The 22,746-nt window shown below is 34.8% G+C and overlaps 1 protein-coding gene across 2 annotated transcripts in view; it reads left to right on the top strand.

The window, feature by feature from the left end:
- The window catches only part of SAMSN1 (SAM domain, SH3 domain and nuclear localization signals 1), an 80,739-nt gene that overhangs the window by 52,073 nt on the left and 5,920 nt on the right, over positions 1 to 22,746 (top strand). For both annotated transcript variants that reach the window (XM_034422770.3, XM_034422904.3), the window contains 6 exons: positions 1,683 to 1,754; positions 2,811 to 2,963; positions 6,654 to 6,786; positions 14,695 to 14,846; positions 16,410 to 16,616; positions 19,162 to 19,312. In XM_034422770.3, the coding sequence (XP_034278661.2) occupies positions 1,683 to 1,754; positions 2,811 to 2,963; positions 6,654 to 6,786; positions 14,695 to 14,846; positions 16,410 to 16,616; positions 19,162 to 19,312 (868 nt within the window). The remainder of the gene's footprint in view (positions 1 to 1,682; positions 1,755 to 2,810; positions 2,964 to 6,653; positions 6,787 to 14,694; positions 14,847 to 16,409; positions 16,617 to 19,161; positions 19,313 to 22,746) is intronic.

The raw sequence follows: 22,746 nt of genomic DNA, 5'->3' as shown, positions 1-22,746 counted from the left end.
AGGCAAGAATAAAATCATAGAGAGAGAAATGGCTTGCTTTCTGCAATGCAAAGAAGTTAAAGCTTTCAAATAGGTATATGCTCCAAACAGTACATTCTATGCATTTTTCTTCTAACTTTCTGAGTTAACAGACATATGGTTGTTCATTTGGTGGCCTTGAGCTGAACAACTGAGGCATATTTCTGTAAAATTCTCTCCAGCCTCGGAACTGCTGGTTGCTACCTCATCAGGTTCATGGTTAGCTTGGCTTTCAGTAAACCAGTCAAGTAAGTGTAATTAAGAAAAAAAATCCTGAATACTAAATATGTATTCTTGACAGGAAATCTAACTGAATTTACTTTTACATGAATGTACTTCAAACTGCAGTCTCCGGCTTAATATGAAGCTTTGTCCACAAATAAACAAAGACTACATCATTTTATATTGCATGTCAGGCTCACAGTTTGTAATTATATTCAGTGTTCTTGATGTTTGGGACTGCAATTGAAAAGATGAAGTCCAAGCAATTTGGTGAGAAATCTGTATCTTATTTGATATTAACTCATGAAAGAATTAAGTGACTTTAGGCAATTTGCTTTTGTAATCCTTGAATTAAAATAATGCTCTCCAGACAACTTATTTATGTGTACTGGGTATGTTTGTCTGTTTGTACTTATGACAAATAATAGCATGGCAAATTTACAGTAAGTTTGTTTTAAAGAAACATGCTCTTACTTTGGCTAGATGTGCAAAGATCATATAGGAAGCACATCCCCACTTGCAAAATTATTTTTAGGCTTCTGGAAATTAGAGATTAATATGGTCTATGAACTAAAATAAAGACTCACACTAAAGATGGAATTAGCAAGCATGGTCTATATATAATTGTGAGCGACATAATTTTGAAATTATAATTTTATGCTGTTTATCAATTATTCTGCCAACTTTTTTAGTTTTAAAGAATGTAAAAGAAATTGGACTTAACAAATATAGTAAATTTGTGATATATGACTTAGGCTGAAACACATTCTAAAGTAAAATTACTGCAAAAATGCACAGTAAGCGTCAGTTCTATACTATTCTTCAGATCAGTACTACTATTACATAAAGGTTGAAATGCCTACAAGCTCTCTAAGCCCCTGGCATAAAACACTTTCAGCATCAACATGCAAGATATAAAAGATAACAAAGAAATGATTGATAAATTTGTTAAAGTATGCTGTGATTTATGCTGTGAGATAAGGAATAAATATATAATTCTTACTTTAAAATCACTATTATTTTGATTATGTTTATTGACCGAAAATTGTAATAATGTTTGGCAATAAGGTGAATGTGTGATTTGCTTACTTATGAAACTTGTATAGCCACCCATTTTGCCAAAAGTGAATATGGATGGTGCGCAACAATAATGTTGTTATTAATTGCATAATTCATATGGTTAATATAGCCTCACAATACAGTATGCTAGTTCATTTGGTAAATACGATTGAAATTACCCTCAATTCAGCAATGTGCACCCAAAATTAGAGTATTCACAATTGATAATTTCTGTTCCTGCAAAAGTTTGGTTGCTTTATCTAAAATATTTTTTGCTAGTAATCCTTGAATATATGACAAATAATTTTTCCAGATTATAGTGAATCAGTTTTAAAGATAACAACAGCATCCAGTATCTATAAGCATTGATTTCCTTTTTATAGAGGTCAAGCAGCTTTGGAAAATTTGACCATCGCAGACATCACTCAACATCAAAACCAAATGATTCATCTGAGGTTTGTATATTGTGCATTTACATCACATCCCTTTGACTTTTCAACATACAATGGAAGACATATTTTGTAAAATAATCAATTTAGCTCCATTTGATTAAAGTTTATGACTTCTAAAAAGAGGAAAATAAAATATTTTTCTCCCAGTCTTTTGTTGTAGAAAATAATAACCCCCCATGCCACCTTATCCATAATCAAAATGCAAATTGTTAAACCAGAGTGCATGAAGATCAAAGGGCCTTTGGTATTATTAATGAATTATACTAGTGCTTGCTGTTTTGCGGATCTTGAAATTCTACAGCCATACATGACTTAAGAATTTTTAACAAAACTAACAAATCTTAGTTCATTTTGCTACTCTGCCAAATTTTATTCCTCTTCCAGTGGGAGAAGTCAAGATCTTCTGCTTTTAAAATGTTCAAAGTCCCCTAAAGAAGTGAAAAGAAGGGTTGGTGTGATAACAAATCTCTTGTACCAAATGCCATATATCATATTTCTCTTGCAGGCTCTGGGGTTTCTCTGGCATTGTGAAGATTTTTGTATTTCTTTTGGCAATCTCTTTTACATTCTTCTTTCACTGAAGCAAAACATTTATTTTTTAGTAGAAAAGTTGTGATTGAATTTGTAGATTCTTACTGATGGAACTTTTGCTATGAAAGAAGTAGAGCTCTATTTCAGATGATATGTTGCCATGTAGAATCCAGCAAATGATTTTCATTATGACATCACTGAATAAACACGTCATTCACAAATACAATATAATTGATTGCAATGGAAAGCTTGAGGTTACAGGATTCTGGTTTATGTGGAAACAACTGCAGCTGGCTGTGTCACAGCATAATTTAGAGAGGGGAAGTATGGTTCACAGTACACTCAGAAAAATATATTATCTGAATAGAGCTTACAATTTGCACTGAAAAACAATAGCTAGTCATGTCAATTCTTATAACACATATGAGTGTTCTGCTTCAATTCACTCTATACAACCAGTATATATATATATCATGTGTGTGTGTGTAATTATTAAAAGCTTTTCTTTCTTGCCCTCTTTTTAAATAGCTAGATGAAGTATGTGCTACATGTGATGGCACAGAATTGAGACAAAACAAACCCAACAATGGAGGAAGCATTGGAAAAAAGATGCGAGCCATTTCCATGACTATGAAGAAAAAGATGGGTAAAAAGTACATTAGGGCGCTTTCAGAGGAAATGGTAAAAACTTATTTTTATTTACTGTTTTGCATCCTGAGATTCAGGCTCCTTTTTTTTTATGCAAGTTCTTGGGAAATTATTTATAATTTTATCTTTCTGTAAAATGAGCATTTAGCCAACTATAGCAACTATGACTTTAGAATAGAATAGAATAGAATTCTTTATTGGCCAAGTGTGATTTGACACACAAGGAATTTGTCTGGGTGCATATGCTCTCAGTGTACATAAAAGAAATGATACATTCGTCAAGAATCATACAACACCTAATGATAGTCATAGGGTACAAATAAGCAATCAAGTCATATTAGGAATCAGTCAATATAAATTGTAAGGATACAAGCAACAAGGTTACAATACAGTCATAAGAGGGAGGAGATGGGTGATAGGAACGATGAAAAGATTAATAGTAGTGCAGACTTAGTAAATAGTTTGACAGTGTTGAGGGAATTATTTGTTTAGCAGAGTGATGGCATTCGGGAAAAAACTCTTCTTGTATCTAGTTGTTCTGTGTGCAATGCTCTATAGCGTTGTTTTGAGGGTAGGAGTTGAAACGGTTTATGTTCAGGACGTGAGGGGTCTGTAAATATTTTCACAGCCCTCTTTTTGATCCGTGCAGTATACAGGTCCTCAATGGAAGGCAGGTTGGTAGTAATTGTTTTTTCTGCAGTTCTAATTATCCTCTGAAATCTGTGTCTGTCTTGTTGGGTTGCAGAACCAAACCAGACAGTTATAGAGGTGCAGATGACAGACTCAATAATTTCTCTGTAGAACTGTATCAGCAGCTCCTTGGGCAGTTTGAACTTTCTGAATTGGTACAGAAAGGACATTCTTTGTTGTGCTTTTTTGATGACGTTTTTGATGTTAGGTGTCCATTTTAGGTCCTGAGATATGGTAGAACCTAGAAATTTGAAGGTCTCTACTATTGATACTCTGTTATCTAGTATTGTAAGATGTGGTAGAATGGGAGGGTTTCTCCTAAAGTCTACCACCGTTTCTAGAGTTTTGAGTGTGTTCAGTTCCAGATTGTTCTGGTCACACCATATGGCTAATTGTTCAACCTCCCATCTGTATGTGGATTCATCATTGTCTCGAATAAGACCAATCACTGTTGCGTCATCTGCCAATTTCAATAGAAATTAACAGATGGATCGTTTGAGATGCAGTCATTGGTATATAGAGAGAAGTGGAGAGAGCACACAGCCTTGGGGGGCCCCTGTGCTAATTGTACAGGTATCTGATGTGATTCTGCTTAGCTTCACCTGCTGCTTCCTGTCTTTTAGGAAGCTTATGACCCACTTACAAGTGTGTTCAGGTACCGCTAGCTGGTTTAGTTAAGTTAGAAGAATGTCTGGAATAATGGTGTTGAATGTTGTACTAAAGTGTAGAAAGAGGACCATTGTGTAGGTCTTTGGAGATTCAAGATGTTGTAGGATGTAGTGCAGAGCCATATTAACAGCATCATCTGTTGATCGATTTGCTCTGTATGCAAATTGCAGGGGGTCTAATTATGAAAATTGTATATATTTACAATTCCAGTACACCATCTACTCAGAAAGATTGAAATAAACAAACAAACAAACAAAAGACAAAGACAAAGGAAGAAGAAGATAGTAAACACACTTCATTTTAACAATCATTTTGTTGTGGCTTTTTTGCATACTTGCAGTTTTTCCATATCTACGTATATGGTACGCAAAAGAAATTTAAGGTTTAATATCAGGTGCCTGATATTTTTGCTAGGTATTAGGAATGTCTTTAGCTAAGATTAACCTTTTGATAAATACCTTCCATTGGGCCAAATTTTAAAAAGCAAAGTAATTGTGTTATAGCAAAAAACCCTTCTGAAGGTAACTCATTGACTAAATCTTAGATCCTCGCAGGCATGTTCCTCTATTTATATTTCATAGATCCTCTCACACCACAACCATGCAACAATAACAAAAGTTCTGGTTTTCCATGAGAAAATGTGTTTGGTTCTTCCCATACATGAGGGTATACAAAAATTTGTTTTTTGTGCAAATCATAACTTCCTCTCAGGGCATCCCTTTCTCCAAAGATAAAGCAGAAAAACATAGCTTCTTCCTATCCAGGTTATCCAAAAAGACCAATTTCAGACTCCAAATTTTCAAATATAAGTAACTTTTTTTCCAGAAATCAGATAACTCATAATCACAGTTTTAATGAATACTCAAGAGGTTCTGTGTAAGGATATCATGATGGAAAGGCATGCAGCAAAAAACCTAGTGATATAATTCTAATAGATGGATAAGCAGAAAAAGGTGCTTAAGACTTTCCTTGCCTCTGTTCCTCCTTCTCCAAAATCTTCCACTTTTTTTATATTGTGAAGGTAAAATTTAATATATGTTCAATGAAATGTTGTTCAACAAATGTTGTTCAACAAAATTAAAAAAATAATGTGGAAACAGTTCAGAGAAAGTCTGTAAAATGAAAAGAGCAGGATTTGTTGAAAGTACTAAAGGTAGCTGCAAAGAATTTTAAAAAATGAGTCTAGCACAGAAATGAGTCTAGCTCCGGAGCCACATGTGGCTCTTTCACCCCTCTGCTGCGGCTCCCTGTCACTCAAAATATGCATCACAACTGCCAATGTGCGACACCCGCCAGCACATGATTTATTGAGCTTTTCAACCTCCGGTAGGCCAACTATGGATAAATCCAAGAAAAGAAAAGTTTCAGAAGAAAACAGAACATTTAATTCAACTACATATGCTAGTTTTATGGCCGCTCAAGAAATAGTCAGGCTCCTGGTGTTTTCTTTTCTGTGGGAAACGGTCCAAATGGCTCTTTCAGTGTTTAAAGTTGCAGACCCCCGGTCTAGCAGAAGGTAGACAGAATTGACTGAATATTCATTAAAGCAAAATATGCAATGCAAAATATATAAATATAAACCGGTTCTAAAAATGCATTGTGAAGGACTGAAGAAAGAAATTGCTTCTGGAAATGTCACAATGATGTCCTGAGAAAGAAAACAATGCTAGTGATTTTTATTCAAAGGACAGAAAATAATACACCCAAGTTTCCTATGTGAGTAAAATGCATGTTCACAAGTCCTTCATGCAGCATACTGTGGGAAAAATAAAGTAAGACTATATTCAATGATTTCCAATAGAAAATCTTAAATATACTAAGACTTTCATGCATAGAAACCAATTTGTTTTAAGATTTAAGAAAAAAAAATGGGTCAGCTTTATTTAGGAGTTAGTAATAGAGCTGTTAGTAATAGTAACTGACATTATACAAAGTTCTTGTGAAGCTATTGTTACACAATTATTTATCAAATGGTAAGTAATGACCATGTAAAGTCTTGATATTATAATGCTTCCTATAGAGCCAAGGTAGCGCAGTGGTTAGAGTGCAGTACTGCAGGCTAATTCAGCTGACTGCTAGCTGCAGTTTGGCAGTTCAAATCTCACCAGCTTAAAGTTGACTCAGCCTTCCATCCTTCCAAGGTGGGTAAAATGAGGACCCAGATTGTTGGGGGCAATATGCTGACTGTAAACCACTTAGAGAGGGCTGTAAAAAAACACTATGAAGCAGTATATAAGTCTAAGTGCTATTGCTATTCCTTGCCTGAAAACAATTAATTAATAAAAATGCCTTGTTAAAAAGTGGATATTGTGTAATGAAGAGCAACATCTAAAAGAAATATTATCTCTCTCTCTGATTCTCAAGAATGAAGGGGGAAAAAGTTTTTCTACTTCAAATAGGGACAGTGACCCTGGAGGAGAACCAATCACAGCTTCTATAAAGGCAAGTGACTCCATGGACAGCCTCTATAGTCTTAATAGCGGCCAAAGTTCTTCAAGTAAGTAAAAAATAATTATATAGAAAGTATATGTAGCTGACTGAAAATGTTAACCTTATTTAAATCACTTGCCTGAAAATAACACAATCCTTTTCTAGTCCAGAAATTGTAGATGATCAGCCTGGTAGAAAATTCTAGAAGTAAATATTCCAGTCTTTTCCATTCAAAAGTTATGTCCTCCAGGCAATCTATGTTTGTTCAGTGAATCTATAAATTAAAAAAAAGTTTGTATACTCTCTGCATATTAATAATAAAATATCAATGCATACTTGCTATTTTTGTATGCATATTACAGATTCACAATAAAAAATAAATATGGCAAATGTAGTACTTTGGAAATTCTTCAAATTGATTCACTACTATTTTTTTTACAACAGTGTAAAGTATTAATAATATCACAAAAGGTGATCGATTTATTAGATCTACAATTAGCCAGGGGAAGATAGTTCCAAAGGTGAGAAAATGCATAATCTCTCAGTTGTGTCTGAACAATTAAAAATGAAGCACCATGTTCTTACAAAGCATATATAGGATATAAAAGACATTAACTACAGTAGTCCTCAACTTACCACTAGAATTTTGACCAGAATTTCCATTGCTAAGCAAGGCAATTATTAAGTCACGCCCAATTTTACAACCATATTTTCTATGATTATTAAACAAATCATTACAGCTGTTAAATGAATAGGGGATTTATTAAGTGAATCCAGTACCCGCCATTGAATTTGCTCCTCGAAAGCTCGCTGGGAAGGGTAGTAATCATATAATCCCATAATGATGCAACCATCATAAATAAATGACGGTTGCCAAGAACCCGAATCTTGATCATGTAAATATGGGGATGCTGCAACTATCATAAATGCAAGGATTGGCCATAAGTCACTTTTCAATCTTGTTGAAACTTCAAACAGTTGCTAAATGAATAGCTATGCTGTAAATTGAGGATTACTTGTAAAAGGTTTCCAGGTAGCTATTTCAACAGTGAGAAACACTGCTAAGAAATTGAAGTTATATGAAACTTGGCAAGATTCAGAAGACCAAGAAAAAAAATCTGTGCAAAAATGGCTAAATCGGCAATTCAGAACCCACAGATCTACAAATGAGCTCCTCAAAATTTTAGCTGACACTGGAGTTGTTGTCCAATCATCTGGAATACAATATTGCTTATACAGCAATATTTGGCCTGTAAGAGTTGTCAGAATATAATCTTTACTCAACTGCATTAGTCATTGTCTAAAGTATGTCTGAATTAGTTTGAAATGTTTGGGAACAAAGTGCTTTTGACTGATGAAACACAAACTGTTGGCCACAATACAACACGGCACATTTGGAGAAAACGAAGTGAAGCATTTGAAGAACAGAATACCTTGCTGATTCTTCCTAGTTGCTTGGCCACAAATATTTATGTGGGTGGAAACATAAATTCAATTAAATAGCCCAATCATTATAAATTTTATTGGAAGTGAGCTCTAGTACTCTGGGGATAGGGTCTAGTCATGAGGATAGTATCTAAAATTCTTTTTCTTTCATTATAGCAATAAAAAATACATATTAGGACCTGTTCTATCTGATTGTTAATACACATAAATATTATGGAAGAGCTATGTTTTGGTGGAACTCAATGGTCAAATAGCAAAAACTAGTAGATATTTTACTAAGATGTATTATATATATATATATAGTATATATAGACCAGGTGTCTCGATAGAAAACACTATATATATCTATATCTATATCTATATCTATATCTATATCTATATCTATATCTATATCTATATCTATATCTATATCTATATCTATATCTATATCTATATCTATATCTATATCTATCGATCGATCGATCTATCTATCTATACACACACACACACAAACACACACACACACACACACACTTTTACGCTGTTAGTCTGTTTCATAAAGTTGCCTTTTTGTTTTTGTTTTTTAAAAAGAAACCTAAATAATTCTTTATTCTAAAGCAGAATTGTTCACTGACATACCAATTCAATTTTCATGCTCTAGGTCTAGGTCAATCATATTTTCAAATAAACATGTTTTCTGCCTGTTGAAGTGCTCAAATACAGGATAATATTTTGCAGATGTTTATCTTTCTAATAATTTTAACAGGGAGCTCTAAGGGTTTCCATGAAACATAAAACGTATTTTATTTCAAATGGGGAAAAAAATATACCCTTTGTATTTTGAAATTCTGTTGTACTATAAAGGTTGATCTACTGTATAGTTTGGCAGACCTGAAATCCAGACCATTCAGTTTCTTTTGAGTTGTGGATAAAACAAAATGTGCCAGCAATACCTTTTCCTTATCTCACTTTAGACTATTGCTGATACCGTAGCTTTTAAGCATAACATACCCATCTGTCCCACCCACCTCTCCAATCTTCCCAATTCATTTCTTTTTCTGTCTTTTAGCCATCATTGCTGTTGGTGTCCTGGGCTTCAAGTGTAGCCTATACTGTTCTGACCTAGGCTTCCCCAGCAGCACGAAACCGAGTTCTCGTCCCGATAAACCCCTTTTATTTAATTTACAGTGAATTCCTCTCCAGCAAAGTCTTTCCTCTCCCGCAGTCTTTCAAGATAGTTCACAATTACCGACCTTTATCAGGCTTGGATAGTGGCCAGGCTGATATCTTTCAGATGCTGCAATACTTGGCAAGAATGCAGTAATGAACTAATTATCTCCTGCAAACTCCACTCCCTTTTGCTCCTCTTTTATTCCCTCTGGAAGGGGCCATTCATCGTCCACCTGTGGCCTTACTCCCAAGTTGACTCTTGTTCTTTAGCTGTTCCCTTCATCTGGCAACTCCGCACATGTGTACTCTGGGAACAGGCTCCAGCTGTTCATCTGCCTCACTGATGTCTGACTCCAAAGGCAGCTGATAACTGGCATATGGCTCTGGCCCGCTCTCTGCCTCTGATGCAGAGCCCTTATCAGAGCCTTCCCCAGATTCCAGGACTGGCTCATGTTCCTCCCCAACCTCCTCACTGTCTGAATCTGCTGCCAGATCTGCTGGCTGCTGGTGGGCCACAACATATACAATCAGTCCATCCATTTCCCAGTTTTATGGGTATCCAGCTGCTACCACCATGCCTCCTCCTGCCAATACTCTTGTTGATATTTGCTATTGTTGTGTCTAGATTAAGTGTCCTTCTATGTGTGCCTAGGCCAAACAATTAAACCAAAATCAACCATGGTTAATGCATGGAATGTTTTTACATCTCTCTTTTTGCATTTCTATTGAGCTCATCACATTACTAAACATATCTTAAAATTAACCATGTGGATACCTCCGAAAAGTTGACTTTCTAGGGCTTCTAAACATATTTCTCTCCTTAGTAGGTTTTCTGCAATTAAAAAAAGACAGAGTAAAGCAGTTCTAAGAAATCATTGGCAGGTTACAAATGAAAAGTGAGATTGCCTGAATTGTATTAATACTATGAAATGGGGTACTGAAGAATTAAACCACCATAAAGTTTGTGTAAACATTTGTATTTCATTATTAAACATTATGGTTGCCAAGTGTCCACTATTTGAGCGGACAGTCCGCTTTTTTCACATTATGTTCACTATTTTTTTTCACAAAATAGTGGACATTTTTTTTATTCGAAAGCTTTATGATGAATTGGTATGTAATCTAAAGCTGTACAGTCTAAGAGAATAAGGATAAGAGAATCGTGTTTTGTCTTTTTTTTCATAAGTTAGAATGAGACAAAGATCGAATGTCCATTGAACTCGATTCTCCAAAAAAATTAATGATGAGATTAAAATAAAAATATATTATAAAATTATGTACAGTTCACATTTTTAAAATGTATTGTAGCTTGTGTCGACTGACCTAAAATGGCGTCAAGTGATGAGAGTGACAGCAGCGAGATTTCAAATTCTTTAAAATGAAATAGAGGAGTGTGCAAATACACCAAAGACTGGGAAGCTACTTTTGCATGGATTACCAACAACAAAACTGACAGAACAAATATGACGGCCTACTGTAAATTGTGTCAGAAATCGTTCACAATTGAATATAATGGTATAAAAGCTGTCACATAGCATGCAAGCACAAAAAATCATTTAGATAAGAAGAAAATAGCTTCCAGCAACAAGCGAATCAATTCGTTTTTCATTGTTAAGGACTCCTCTTTCAGTGAGAAAGTGACTGTAGCTAAAATGGCTGAAACTTACCATGGGATCAAACACCATATTTCTTTCCTGGCTCAAAATTGTGGTATTAAATTAATGAAGCAAATTTTTGATGATTCAGAAATTGTAAAAAAGATGTCTTGTGGAAGAACCAAATCATCAGCTATTGTCAATGAGGTTTTGTATCCTTTTTCTATTGAGTTGGTTCTCAATGATCTTAAAACTGGAATTCCATTTTCTCTCTCCACTGACTCATCAAACAAAGGAAATCGCAAAATGTATCCCGTTGTGGCACAATATTTTATTTGTGAAGAAGGACTGTGTGTGAAAATTTTAGACTTTTATGAGGATTCTTTCGAAGATTCTACATCAATAAAAAGTCAGCTGTATCGAGTTCTTAATGATAACGAATTGGAAATAAATAATGTTTTAGCTTACTCAGCAGATAATGCATCGGTCAATTATGGAGTGAACAAATCTGTTTACCAAAAATTATTGCTGGAAAATGACAATATTGTAGCTGCTCATTGCAATAATCACATTTTACACAACAGCGCAAAAAATGCATTAAAGCAGTTATCTTTTGATATCGAAAATGTAGTGCTGAAGGTTTTTGCCGAATTTTCGAATTCTGCGAAGAAACGAGAAGAGTTGAAATCATTTTTTGAGTTTTGCGAGTCAGAATTCCATGAAGTTTTGCGCCATGTTCCAACACATTGGTTAAGTTTGTTTAAAGCAGTCGAAAGACTTCTTTTAAACTGGATACCTCTAAAATCGTATTTTATTTCTCTTGGATCTGATGAGTGCCATAAGGTTATCTGGAACCTTATTTCGGATCAGGAAAATGAACTCACAAAGAACGATGAACTAACAATTTCAGAATTGTATTTATATTTCACGCACTTCTTCATGTCAATAATGCAAGACACCCTACTGAAGCTGGAAAGCAAGAAAATTCTTGCATGTGATCTTCACATTATCATGTGTAAGCTGCGTGATTCTTTGCAAAAAAAATACGATGAGCAGTTTTTTGGAATGAAAGTTTTATTTGCCTTAACGTAAAAAACATTTGCCTGAGAATACCGTGCAAAAGTTCAAGAAAGAAGCCATTAACGTGTATCAAAGAGCCATTGCGTACCTAGAAAAGTTGTATAATTTCACCGATTCAGTATATGAGACGCTAAGTTGTTGCAATCTAATTGATCGCAATAATCCTCCAACTTTAGAAGAAATGACGAACATCTGGTTATTATCACCATGGCGAGAAGAACTTCCATCCAACACTCTCTTCAATGAAATTTCTGCCTTAGAAGAAGCTTATGTTCATCGGCAGGGCGATTCATCCCTTGTTAAGTGGACGTACTTTTTCAAGAAAGAGCCAGCTCCGAGTTTACTGAAACTGTTCCAGTATTGTGCATCAATTTCGGTATCAAATGCAAACATTGAACGAATTTTCAGTGTCATGGGAAATTTGTGGACTGACGAACATAACCGACTGCTTGTACCATCAGTTCGAAGTGAACTTTGTATATTTTTTAATATTTCTCAATGTTGTACTGAAATTAAAAAATTATTCCTTAAACACAAAGAATTGATCAAAGCTGCACAGTCAAATAAAAAATACACACAACAGCAAAGTAAAATGTAATTCAATATTTTACATATTATTATAATATATTTGATGTTTCGAATTTTAAGTAAAGTTTTGAAGTGATTATTTTAATACGTGTTAAAATATTTGTAAGAAAATATATAATTTAATTGTAAATTTTTTTTATTTTTTTACTACTTAACCCCTCCCCCAGCTTGTCCGCTATTTTTTGGAAGCAGACCTGGCAACCCTAACATTATGAGATATCTTATAGCTGTATATATGTAATGCCAGTACATGGAGGCATTTGTCCAATATGTTTCTTAGATGAATTTAATTTCCCTATTTGGCTTTAATTCAGAACAAGGTTCACTGTAACCAGATGCATCTAATATTCATCTGCTATTAAAACTCTCAATCCTATTTGTCTATTGATAACCTTCAATTGTGCAAAATCGTGCATCATAGGATAACAATTGTTGAACCAAGGTACCTGACATTGGCTTATTTACAGAATGTATCCAAAATGGAGAACACATTACTCTATTCCTATTAAAGTTTGGCAAAGTTGTAACCACTTTACTGCTATACACTTTCCAGAAATCTGTAGATTGCATGGCATAAGAGAAGTTAGGACAAATATATTCCCACTCTCTTTCTTATTTCCCTCTGACCCATCACCCAATTGGCTGGTAGCAAGGCCCAATGGGCAAGTGGTGATTGATTGTTTTGGAACTAAGGCCAAAACTTAAAATACCTTAACAGCAGTGAGCAGCAAGGGAAGGACAAGGGAGTATCTCAGATGTCTGCTGGTAAGTTAGGATTGGCTGAGGGGCATCAGCAGTCAAAGGATGAATGATCATCTCTCTGAAGGGAGGGGACCTTTGGAGATATGCCAGGATGAGGAGCAAGGATGGTCCATTGATCCTTTTGTTCCCCCTACCCCAAGCAAACTGGTAGGCAGTTCAGCATGTCAACCAAGGAGGCGGCTTCAAGAAGTTTCTCCTGAGTGTTGTGAGAAGAGGGGAAACAGTGCCAGCCTATATTATATATGAAAAGTAGGATGACCCAATGGGTGATTTAGTTTCTTTTAAAATCCTGTTCTCACAAAAAAATGCATAGGTTTATTTTATCATTGCCCTACTTCTGAATTTAATTCCTGTTGCCCAAGTTCATTTCTTTGTAGAGTTTTTAGAAACATCATGATCTAGCAAGTCTATTTAGACTTCTCCCAGATATATTTAAGCAAACTTATCAGGCATAATTATTTGCTTGTTATGTATGCTGCTTTGGAGAAAATATATTCACAGTATCACTGCTATCAAAAGAGCATTTGAGTAGTAATATTCTACTAATTCTACTACAATTAAATGTGCTGAAGCAAGACTCTTCAGCTCTGACCAAAAATAGAACCTTAGAAACTAAAACTTTCATTCTGCTGTGCATCCCAGTCCTTGTGTCTAAAAGTGTATTCAGTAACATGTACAATAAAAATTCATTCTCATATGCCTGAATTTAGAAGAAATATTCAATGGTTGATTGCTTAAATAATATATTATATTATATATATATTATTAGTTTTTAGCCTTGAGGAAGATCTACACTCTAGTCTTCAGATCACTTTTTGCCAATTCAGACTTTAATGACATTTGTGTTTTTGATTTGTGGATTTTGAGGGCCACATTGTTCATCTATTAACATAGCCTCAGAAATAATTAGTCTGAAATATGTGTGAATAAATTATGGGAAATGATTTAGCCAAACTTAAGTAGTACTAAGTCTCATAAATTCAATAGAACTATTCCAATGCTAATTTTAGTAAATTATACTCACTTTCCTGAAGCATTCAAATTATCTGAGTTGGAAAAAAAACCCAGGCTCTCCTATTCATTGTTTAAAAAAAAAGCTTATTGGCTTGGCAGATGAATATTAACATTGGTGATATCATAGTAAACATGTGGCATATAGAGGCAGGAATAGAACTTGCAGACTGTCTCTATAGTAGGCAGCTCCCTCAGTTTACCCCAAAATAGGCTGACTCTATCTGTAGTAGAGATGTTTATATATAATTCTATCTCTTCAAAGTTTTCTTTGGAGTAGTTTGATTTCACATGGTCCCCATCTTAGAGATTACACAAAAATTAATCATTTTTATTGCTTCCAGGTGGTGTAACTTGTTGTTCAGATGGAACAAGCAACAGAGACAGTCTAAGGTTTGATGAAGAAATAAGTTATGTTGGACCATTCTGTGGCAGAGCCAGAGTACACACAGACTTCACTCCCAGTCCTTACGATTCAGACTCTCTAAAAATCAAGGCAAGATTTCTTCATTCTATACATATATTAATGACTTTGTGCTTTAAGCTTGTATAGCTCTATTTACTAATTCTGTTGTAGTTTCTTTGCTAGGATCTGCTCACAGATGATTCCAAAGACACTGCTATATAATATTACTTCACCTATAGCTGTGAAAGCAGTAGGGGGTATTTCATTTTTCCATACAGTATTAACAAAAACAAGATGATGCTTGTGTTTGTGTCACCAGCAAAGGAAAGTGTGAATAAGAGTTTCACTCCTCAGTAGAAATAACAAAGTAATAACTTTAACCTGGGGAAAAGAGACTTCTGCCTAAATTACATTTTCCCCCCTAAGCTTATCAGTGATATGAAACTGGCTGAAGGGAAAACTCACAGGCACTCCAAAAGTGTAATAATTTAATTTAAGTGTTTTCAAGTATGGGATAAACTCATGTCTTGGATCAAGTCAAAACCAATATAATGTGCTAACTCAACTACTTTGGACTGCATTCAAAACCATTTTTAATTGTACATGGAGATGGCAATTCTCTTTTTCTGCTTAGTCTTCCACCAATCTCTTTTCTCACCTATCTAGGGTTGTACATATTATTTTGACCTTGAAGTAGCCACCCAGATGTTTCCACCCTGAATCAAAATGTGTATTTCTAAAGTTTTGCTTCTAACTTGATCCAAAATTTTATAAATCTGAGTTTTTTCAGTGTTTCAGCTATTTCAAAGACTGCAATTGGACTACTGTTTTTATGACTTTCCCCCCAAATTTATCTAACCCTCATAACAGCATTATAATTACTATTGGCTTAATCTGTATCGGATAATGTAGGAGTGAAATGTTGATATCAAAGGGAGTAGGAGAAGATTGGTATTCATACTTGAATGCCTGCCTGTGTGGTAAGTTACTGATTGGATTGTTGTCCAATTCTTTTCCATTGGGAAAGTTAAAGTTGATGTGTGTGAATAGGCTGTATATCATGCACTTTATTTGCAGGCAGTTAATTCAAATGTGTGCACTATTGTGAGTTGTGCATTGTATTACTAATGTTGACTATGGAAAATGCAAAGCTTATAACAGAGCGTTGGGTTTTTTGTTTTAGCTGCGGTCCTTCCATTGCATGAAAATTATAGCATCCTGAAGAAGTTAAGCTTCTTGCTGCTTTTAAAATGCAGGGTCTATGTTCTTTTCAGTTAATTTATTAATTTCTATTTAATTATGAATTTTGTAGTCATTCATGCTCTTGTGCTTTAATTATGTTGAATTTTCAGGATACATTTTAACATGAAACAAATCTATCTGTCTGTGTATCTATCTATCTATCTATCTATTTATCATCTATCTATCTATCTATCTATCTATCTATCTATCTATCTATCTATCTAATTTCTTAACTACCCATCTCTTAAAAATAGAAAATATACATTAAGTATTGAGTTGCATGTTCACTTTCTTTAAAGTAATATACTTCTTTCAATAGAAAAAGCTCAGCCATATTAATCAGCAATCATCTGTTATTTCATTATATTATTCTTTATTTTCTATTCTATTTTCCTCTCGGTCTTCTTATAGAAAGGAGATATAATTGACATCATCTGTAAAACCCCAATGGGCATGTGGACTGGTCTGCTAAACAACAAGGTCGGAAACTTCAAATTTATTTACGTGGATCTGATTATAGAAGAGGAATCTGCACCCAGAAAGATAAAATCTCGCAAGAAAAGTAAAAGGGCCAAGCCTAATTCTCTTCAGGAATTCTTGGAGCAAATCCATCTCCAGGTTAGCTAAAACTGGTAATGTGTGCACTTGAGCTATTCTTCACTTTTAGTTTTGTTTCCCAGCTCTAAATTGCTGCTTACGTCCATGGCTTGCTTTAGACTAATATAGCATTTCTCCCTTTTGGGGATTACTTTGTTTCAAATTAAATTGGAATTCGTGGATTTTATTCAGTTTGATTGTTATGTAAATAACAAGGTAGCATTAGTCTGGTTTCTACATGCTAATTTTCCCCAAAATTTTTGATTCTACCAAATAAGGATCTATCCCTTATTTATATCTGCTAATCATCTTTGCATCCTTCACCGATTCTCAATCTTTTATCATAATCAAATCAATCATGTTTTTCAGTCATTCATTTTCCATATGCACACATAGTTGATTTTAAACTTAAATACATGAAATCCAGGTGAGATCATCCATCACCATGGATTCAGGTATCTGCCATATACCAATGATACCTAACTCGATACTCAAGTTCCACTGCTTGTGACCCAAGTGACGCCGTTGCTGCCCTGTTGCGGTGCTTGGACGCTGTGGAGGCCTGGATAGAGGACAACAGGCTTTGACTGGCAAGATCAAATGGCTTTGGGTGCATGGGGTCCCAATATCTGGGACTTTGTTATCTTTGACTCTGGATGGGTAGCACTACTCCAGATAGATCCAGTCTGCAACTTGGGGGTTCTCCTGGATTCACAACCCTGGCCTAAACAGCAGGTGGCATTTGTGGCTAGGAGAGCTTTTGCAAAACTTCAGGTTGTGCACCAGTTTCAGCCTTTTCTGCATCATGAATCCCTGTGCTCAGTCATTCAGGCTCTAGTCATCTCACGGGTGGTTTATTGTAATGCGCTCTACATGGGGCTACCCTTGACCAGCATTCAGAAGCTACAGCTGGGGCAGAGTGTGGTGGCACGGACAGTTCTAGAGATCAAACAATTGCCCATTTAATACCATTGCTCTGCAAGCTACATTAATTACCAGTCTGCTTCCAGATGCAATTCAAGGTGTTGGTAATAATCTTTAAAGTCCTTCATAGCATGGATCCAGGCTACTTGAGACACATCTCATCCCACTGAGATTGGCCAAATTCACCCTTGCTGGCAGAAAAGGCATGTTGTGGGACCTGTCAGCCTAAATATTCTGGCTAGTGGGGTCCAGGAGAAGGGCCTTTTCTGCCATTGTATCTGCCCTCTGGAACATCTTGCCCCCAGTGTGAGGTTGATCCTAACCTTTCTGACCTTTCATAAGGGCCTAAAGACCTGGCTCTGCCAATTAGCTTGAGGCCCAAGCATCAGAGTGGAGGTGGTTGATCAAATAATAACATAGCCCCCCTCCTCCCATAGTGTTTGTGGGTATTAGTATATATATTGTGATTAATATTTATATGTATTTATATGTTAGGGTGTAGACATATGCATACACACACACACACACACACACACACACATGTATGTGTCTTCTTAAGTTTTCGTGGGCGTGTGTATGTAAAAAGTTAAAATCTCGGGTGTTTTCCCGCGTCATTATAAGTTTGTTAATTAAAATGTTTAAAATCCTGGCTAAGATCACAGCTCAGAATCCTCTAAATTCCCATATATATCTATATGTGTGTTATGTACGTGTACACTTTGGAGAACAGGCAACAGAATTTCATCTTTAATGTGTGCCAGAGTGCCCACAGAAAAAAATGACAATAAAGCTTATCTTATATATTAATAGGGTGAGAGGGTGAGAGGAAGTGGGATCTGTTGTTAATTGTCTGTCTGTCTGTCTGTCTGCATTTGCAACTATCACCAATCTCTGGATTTCTGCTGTCATATATACCCACATAATCTAGATAATATGAATTCCTATGTCTTGATATATATTTTAATTCTGTCATTCGTAACTATACCTATACCTTCAATTTCTTGCATGTCTTCATTATTTCCACTCTAGAAAAACATCTTCATTCGAGTATATCCATTTTTTTCTCTTATTTTTACAATCAGTCTACATTTTTATTTTCTTTCCTGTCATTTCATTTGATAATTCACATTATTTACCATATATTTTCTTACATTCTAAGTTTCCATATGCTGTAGTTAACAATAAATGGCCCTAGAGATATTTACCTTTAAAATCAATTAAACTTTCACATAGCTCTTTAATAAAATATAGAAGGTATAGAGTAAGTTACTAGCCTTAGTCATATTTGTGCTATTTATACTTGGGACAGTACTGATGGGTTTTTGACACATTTTGACCAATATGTCACAACTTAAATGAATTTTATTTGAAGAATGATCATGTTTTGTGTTCAGATTAGGATGTACTCTTTTAGTGACCATTTGTTCAGTGATTGAAATTATGAGGCACTGAACTAATGGTAGTTACGACCAGTCCCGAAATTTATGGCCATTGCCGTATCCCTGTGATAACATTACCAAAATTCATGTACTTGGCAACACCTGTCTCCCTCACTTCTATCTGCCCTTTTGGCCATCTTGCATTTCCTGAAAATAAATGTCAATCGTTATTACAATTGAAATTTTAAATGTTTTCCCTCTAGGACTATTTATCAAGCCTTTTGCTAAATGGCTATCAGACATTAGAAGATTTGAAAGATCTACATGAAAAGCATTTAATTGAACTCAACATCAAAGATCCAGAAGACAGGACGAGGCTACTTTCAGCTATTGAGAATCTGCAGGATTCTGAAAGTATGTGCTACATTTCTGTAAAATAATAATAATGATGAAAATTGGATATACTACACAATTGTGGATGTGCCTCAGAAGGCTTTAATATATTGCACAATCTGTTTACCATTTTTTTAAGGGTGAAAGAAACCATAAAAATATTTTTAAAATATGCAAACGGCGGTGTAAATCACTTAAATAATGTAAAGAATATATAAATATCACTGTAAAGATCAAGTCCATTTTTCACTGGCATCAATGACAAATTTCTTCTTTATTTTAATTGATCTATCCTGTGACTTGCTAAAGTTATCTTAAGGGTGAAAGAATAGCTTCCTATTATTCATTGGAAATGGTAAAGGAATATGTATTTCTCAACAATACTATGAAGTATCATATGAGAGTATACACTCCCAGAGTTACCCTGATTGCCCATCACAGGCATGGGATGCACTGCTGATGGAAATGGCACATTTGCTCCAATATTTTTATTTAAAAAACCATACAGATGTCCATAATCAGGACAATGTCAATGTTCTATTGAAGATAAATCACTCAGAGTGGAAGATATCCAATGAGCTGCTAGGGAAGAATAGAAGATAAGTATATGTAACACAGGTGTTTATAAAATAGCTGAATTAAAACTGAAAGGACATTCAGTTGCTGATTACCCAAAGACAATAGGAAAGTTTGATGCTATAAAATATGTATATAATCATAATGTTGAGCTAAGGCAACTTTAATTTTATCAGCATAGAAATGTCAAGATGAATATTTATACCTTGAGAATCAGCAAACTGAAATCGGCTGGAATATGTCACTTAACAGCAGAGAGCCATCAAATTCTCTACTTTGTAAAGAAAATCATAGAAGAAAGGGAACAGCCATTGTTATTAACAAAATTGGGTCAAAGGTAGTGCTCATATACAACACCAACAATATTTGCATGATCTTAGGGTATAGATGGGCATTTTTTTCTAATTTAAAAATTACATTTTTTCATGCAAAAATGAGTATATAATGCTTAAAATTTTGCAACTAAATATTTTAGATTTTATGTAGATTTCAGCCATATGTGGAGTGAGAGCTGCCATTCTTAGGGTCTGAAGAATGGGCCCATGTAACACCCTCTCTCCACAAGCTACATTGGCTTGCAGTCTGCTTCCAAGTGCAATTCAAGATGGTGGTAATCACCTTTAAAGCTCTTCATGGCATAGGTCCAGGCTACTTGAAGGATCATCTCATCCCACTAGGATTGGCCTGTCCCACCCGTGCTGGCAGAGGAGGCATGCTGCAGGCCCTATCAGCTTGATTATTCTGGGCATATAATGCTTACAGTTTTGTAAATAAAACTTTAATGTTTTATGAAGATTTCAGCCATACATGGAATGAGAGCTTCCAAATATACATTGAAGTAATAACCAGTTTTAATTTCCTAGGCTGCAAAATTTACAGGGATAATATTTATGGTCATGAAATAAAGTGATGACTGCTGCTTGAGAGAAGGACATTAGTTTGGTATAATTCTCCAGGAACTTCTAGATTGAAAAGTCAGTTTGTCTTGTTGGTATTTATTTCTAAACTTCCTGGAGGTGGAATTCTGATGGCTATTATTTCATCAGAAGATCATAGCCTTAAAGCCCTTGGGCAAAATCTTGCATCAGAGATATGTACGTTTTATGTTCTTCTGCTGACATTGTACATGTAGCAGGAGACTTGTATTCGGATTTTTAAAAATGAAGTCCTCAGTGGCAAAGTGGCCTTCCAGATTGCTATAGAATAGTAGTTCTTCTATTTTATAGATTAGTAACGGAGCCTGCCATTTTATAAATAAATAAACAAGGTAATGGAGATGACTAGAAAAGAAAAGTATGTGAAGATGCATAATAGGTTGTTTACTGAATTAATTGTAATGAAAGAAAGACAAGCCAATGTATTCCTGGGGTTAACATTTAGCAGAATAACTAATTCTGCATGACCTTTGCAAAATCGCAGGACTCAAATCAAGTGGAAAATTGGGTTGAAATCCTGGACATCTTTGGTGTAACTAAATATTGCATTTGAAATCAACTTTCCAAGGTCAATATTTATAATCCTGCCTGCTAAAAATGATTGTTCTAATTAAAATTGATTATGTGTACTGCTTAGGAATCAGAAGCATAATTTTATAAGAAGGCTAGTTATCAGCTAGAAAAAAAATCCTGAAAAAAATACTGAAATACTCAGAATTAAGCTTAGCCTTCCCCTCAATATATAAATGATCATTTCTATAAAACTGGATAGGACAGAGTTCTCAAAAATTTGGAGCCTTATGTTTGTTTTGCTTGAAAAAGAATTTGCAATGTTTGATTGACATATGGTCTAATTATGATATGGATTTTCTCTGTGTCCAAAAGTTTAGACTCTTGGATTTCATTCATTTCACTGCAGAGATAACAAATTCATATAACCGATCACTTTAATACTGATTATATCCAAAATAAATGACAAAAACTAAGAGAAATAAATATTTGTATTATTAGAAATAAAGGTTTTTCCATAGTAAGTAATATTATATTCATAAAGCTTTTAAAACTAATACATTAAAATAAAATGTGGTTCCAATACATTAGCATAAATGTGTCTCCAGGCTTCGACTGGAATTCATTTTAAAATGTCTAACAGTGAACCCAACTAGGGAAGCATATTTCTGCAAATTCTAGTGATTCAGTCAAGCAGAGCTTCTGATATCCATGACAATGTTTTTTGCACATGTCCTACTGAAATTCATGGCACTTCACTAATAAAGTTTACTAACTAATTCTATGTAAAAACCTTTCACCTTCTGCAGGAAAAATGGTTTATCTAGGACATTTATGCATGCTTCATGAAATGCATACTGTCATCATTTTTATATCGTCCATAATTGTAAATTTGCATACTAAACAATGCCAAAACAAGTGAATCACCTTATAGTATATCGCATATATATCACATCTGCAATCACAACAAGATCATAGACCTATTTAGATAAGCTAAGCTGTAAGGGACCCTGAGTTTTTAGAGCTTTGTTGGAGTCCAGAAAGGCTGCAGCAATTATACTTACATATAGGAATAAGCCAGGAAATTACAGATTTAAGGAGAAAAATCAGTTTCAAGGGTAAACCAAGGGTAAAAAAATGCATATAATGAATATTTATAATAAAGGTCTGTCAGAATGTATATATCAGCTTTATATTGCTTCAATATCCTCATCCTAATCCTACAGACTAAAGTAGTACAGAATATACATGTCAAAATGATGCATATCATAGGCTCTGCTAGCGCTATCTTATATAACTCTGACCAAAAGCCATTTATCTTTTATGAAACTGTTTTACTTTAGGGAAATTACATGACGTCTACAAGTTGATAAAATAGTATATTTTGCTGATTCAGCGACAATTAGTAGTGATTTTTTTTTTTTTAAGGAAACT

This window comes from Pantherophis guttatus, chromosome 5, assembly GCF_059756535.1.
Source record: "Pantherophis guttatus breed Tessera chromosome 5, ASM5975653v1, whole genome shotgun sequence".
NCBI classification, from domain to species: domain Eukaryota; kingdom Metazoa; phylum Chordata; class Lepidosauria; order Squamata; family Colubridae; genus Pantherophis; species Pantherophis guttatus.
The sequence above is the reverse complement of the archived record's forward strand: the minus strand, read 5'-3'. Positions and strand labels throughout refer to the sequence as shown.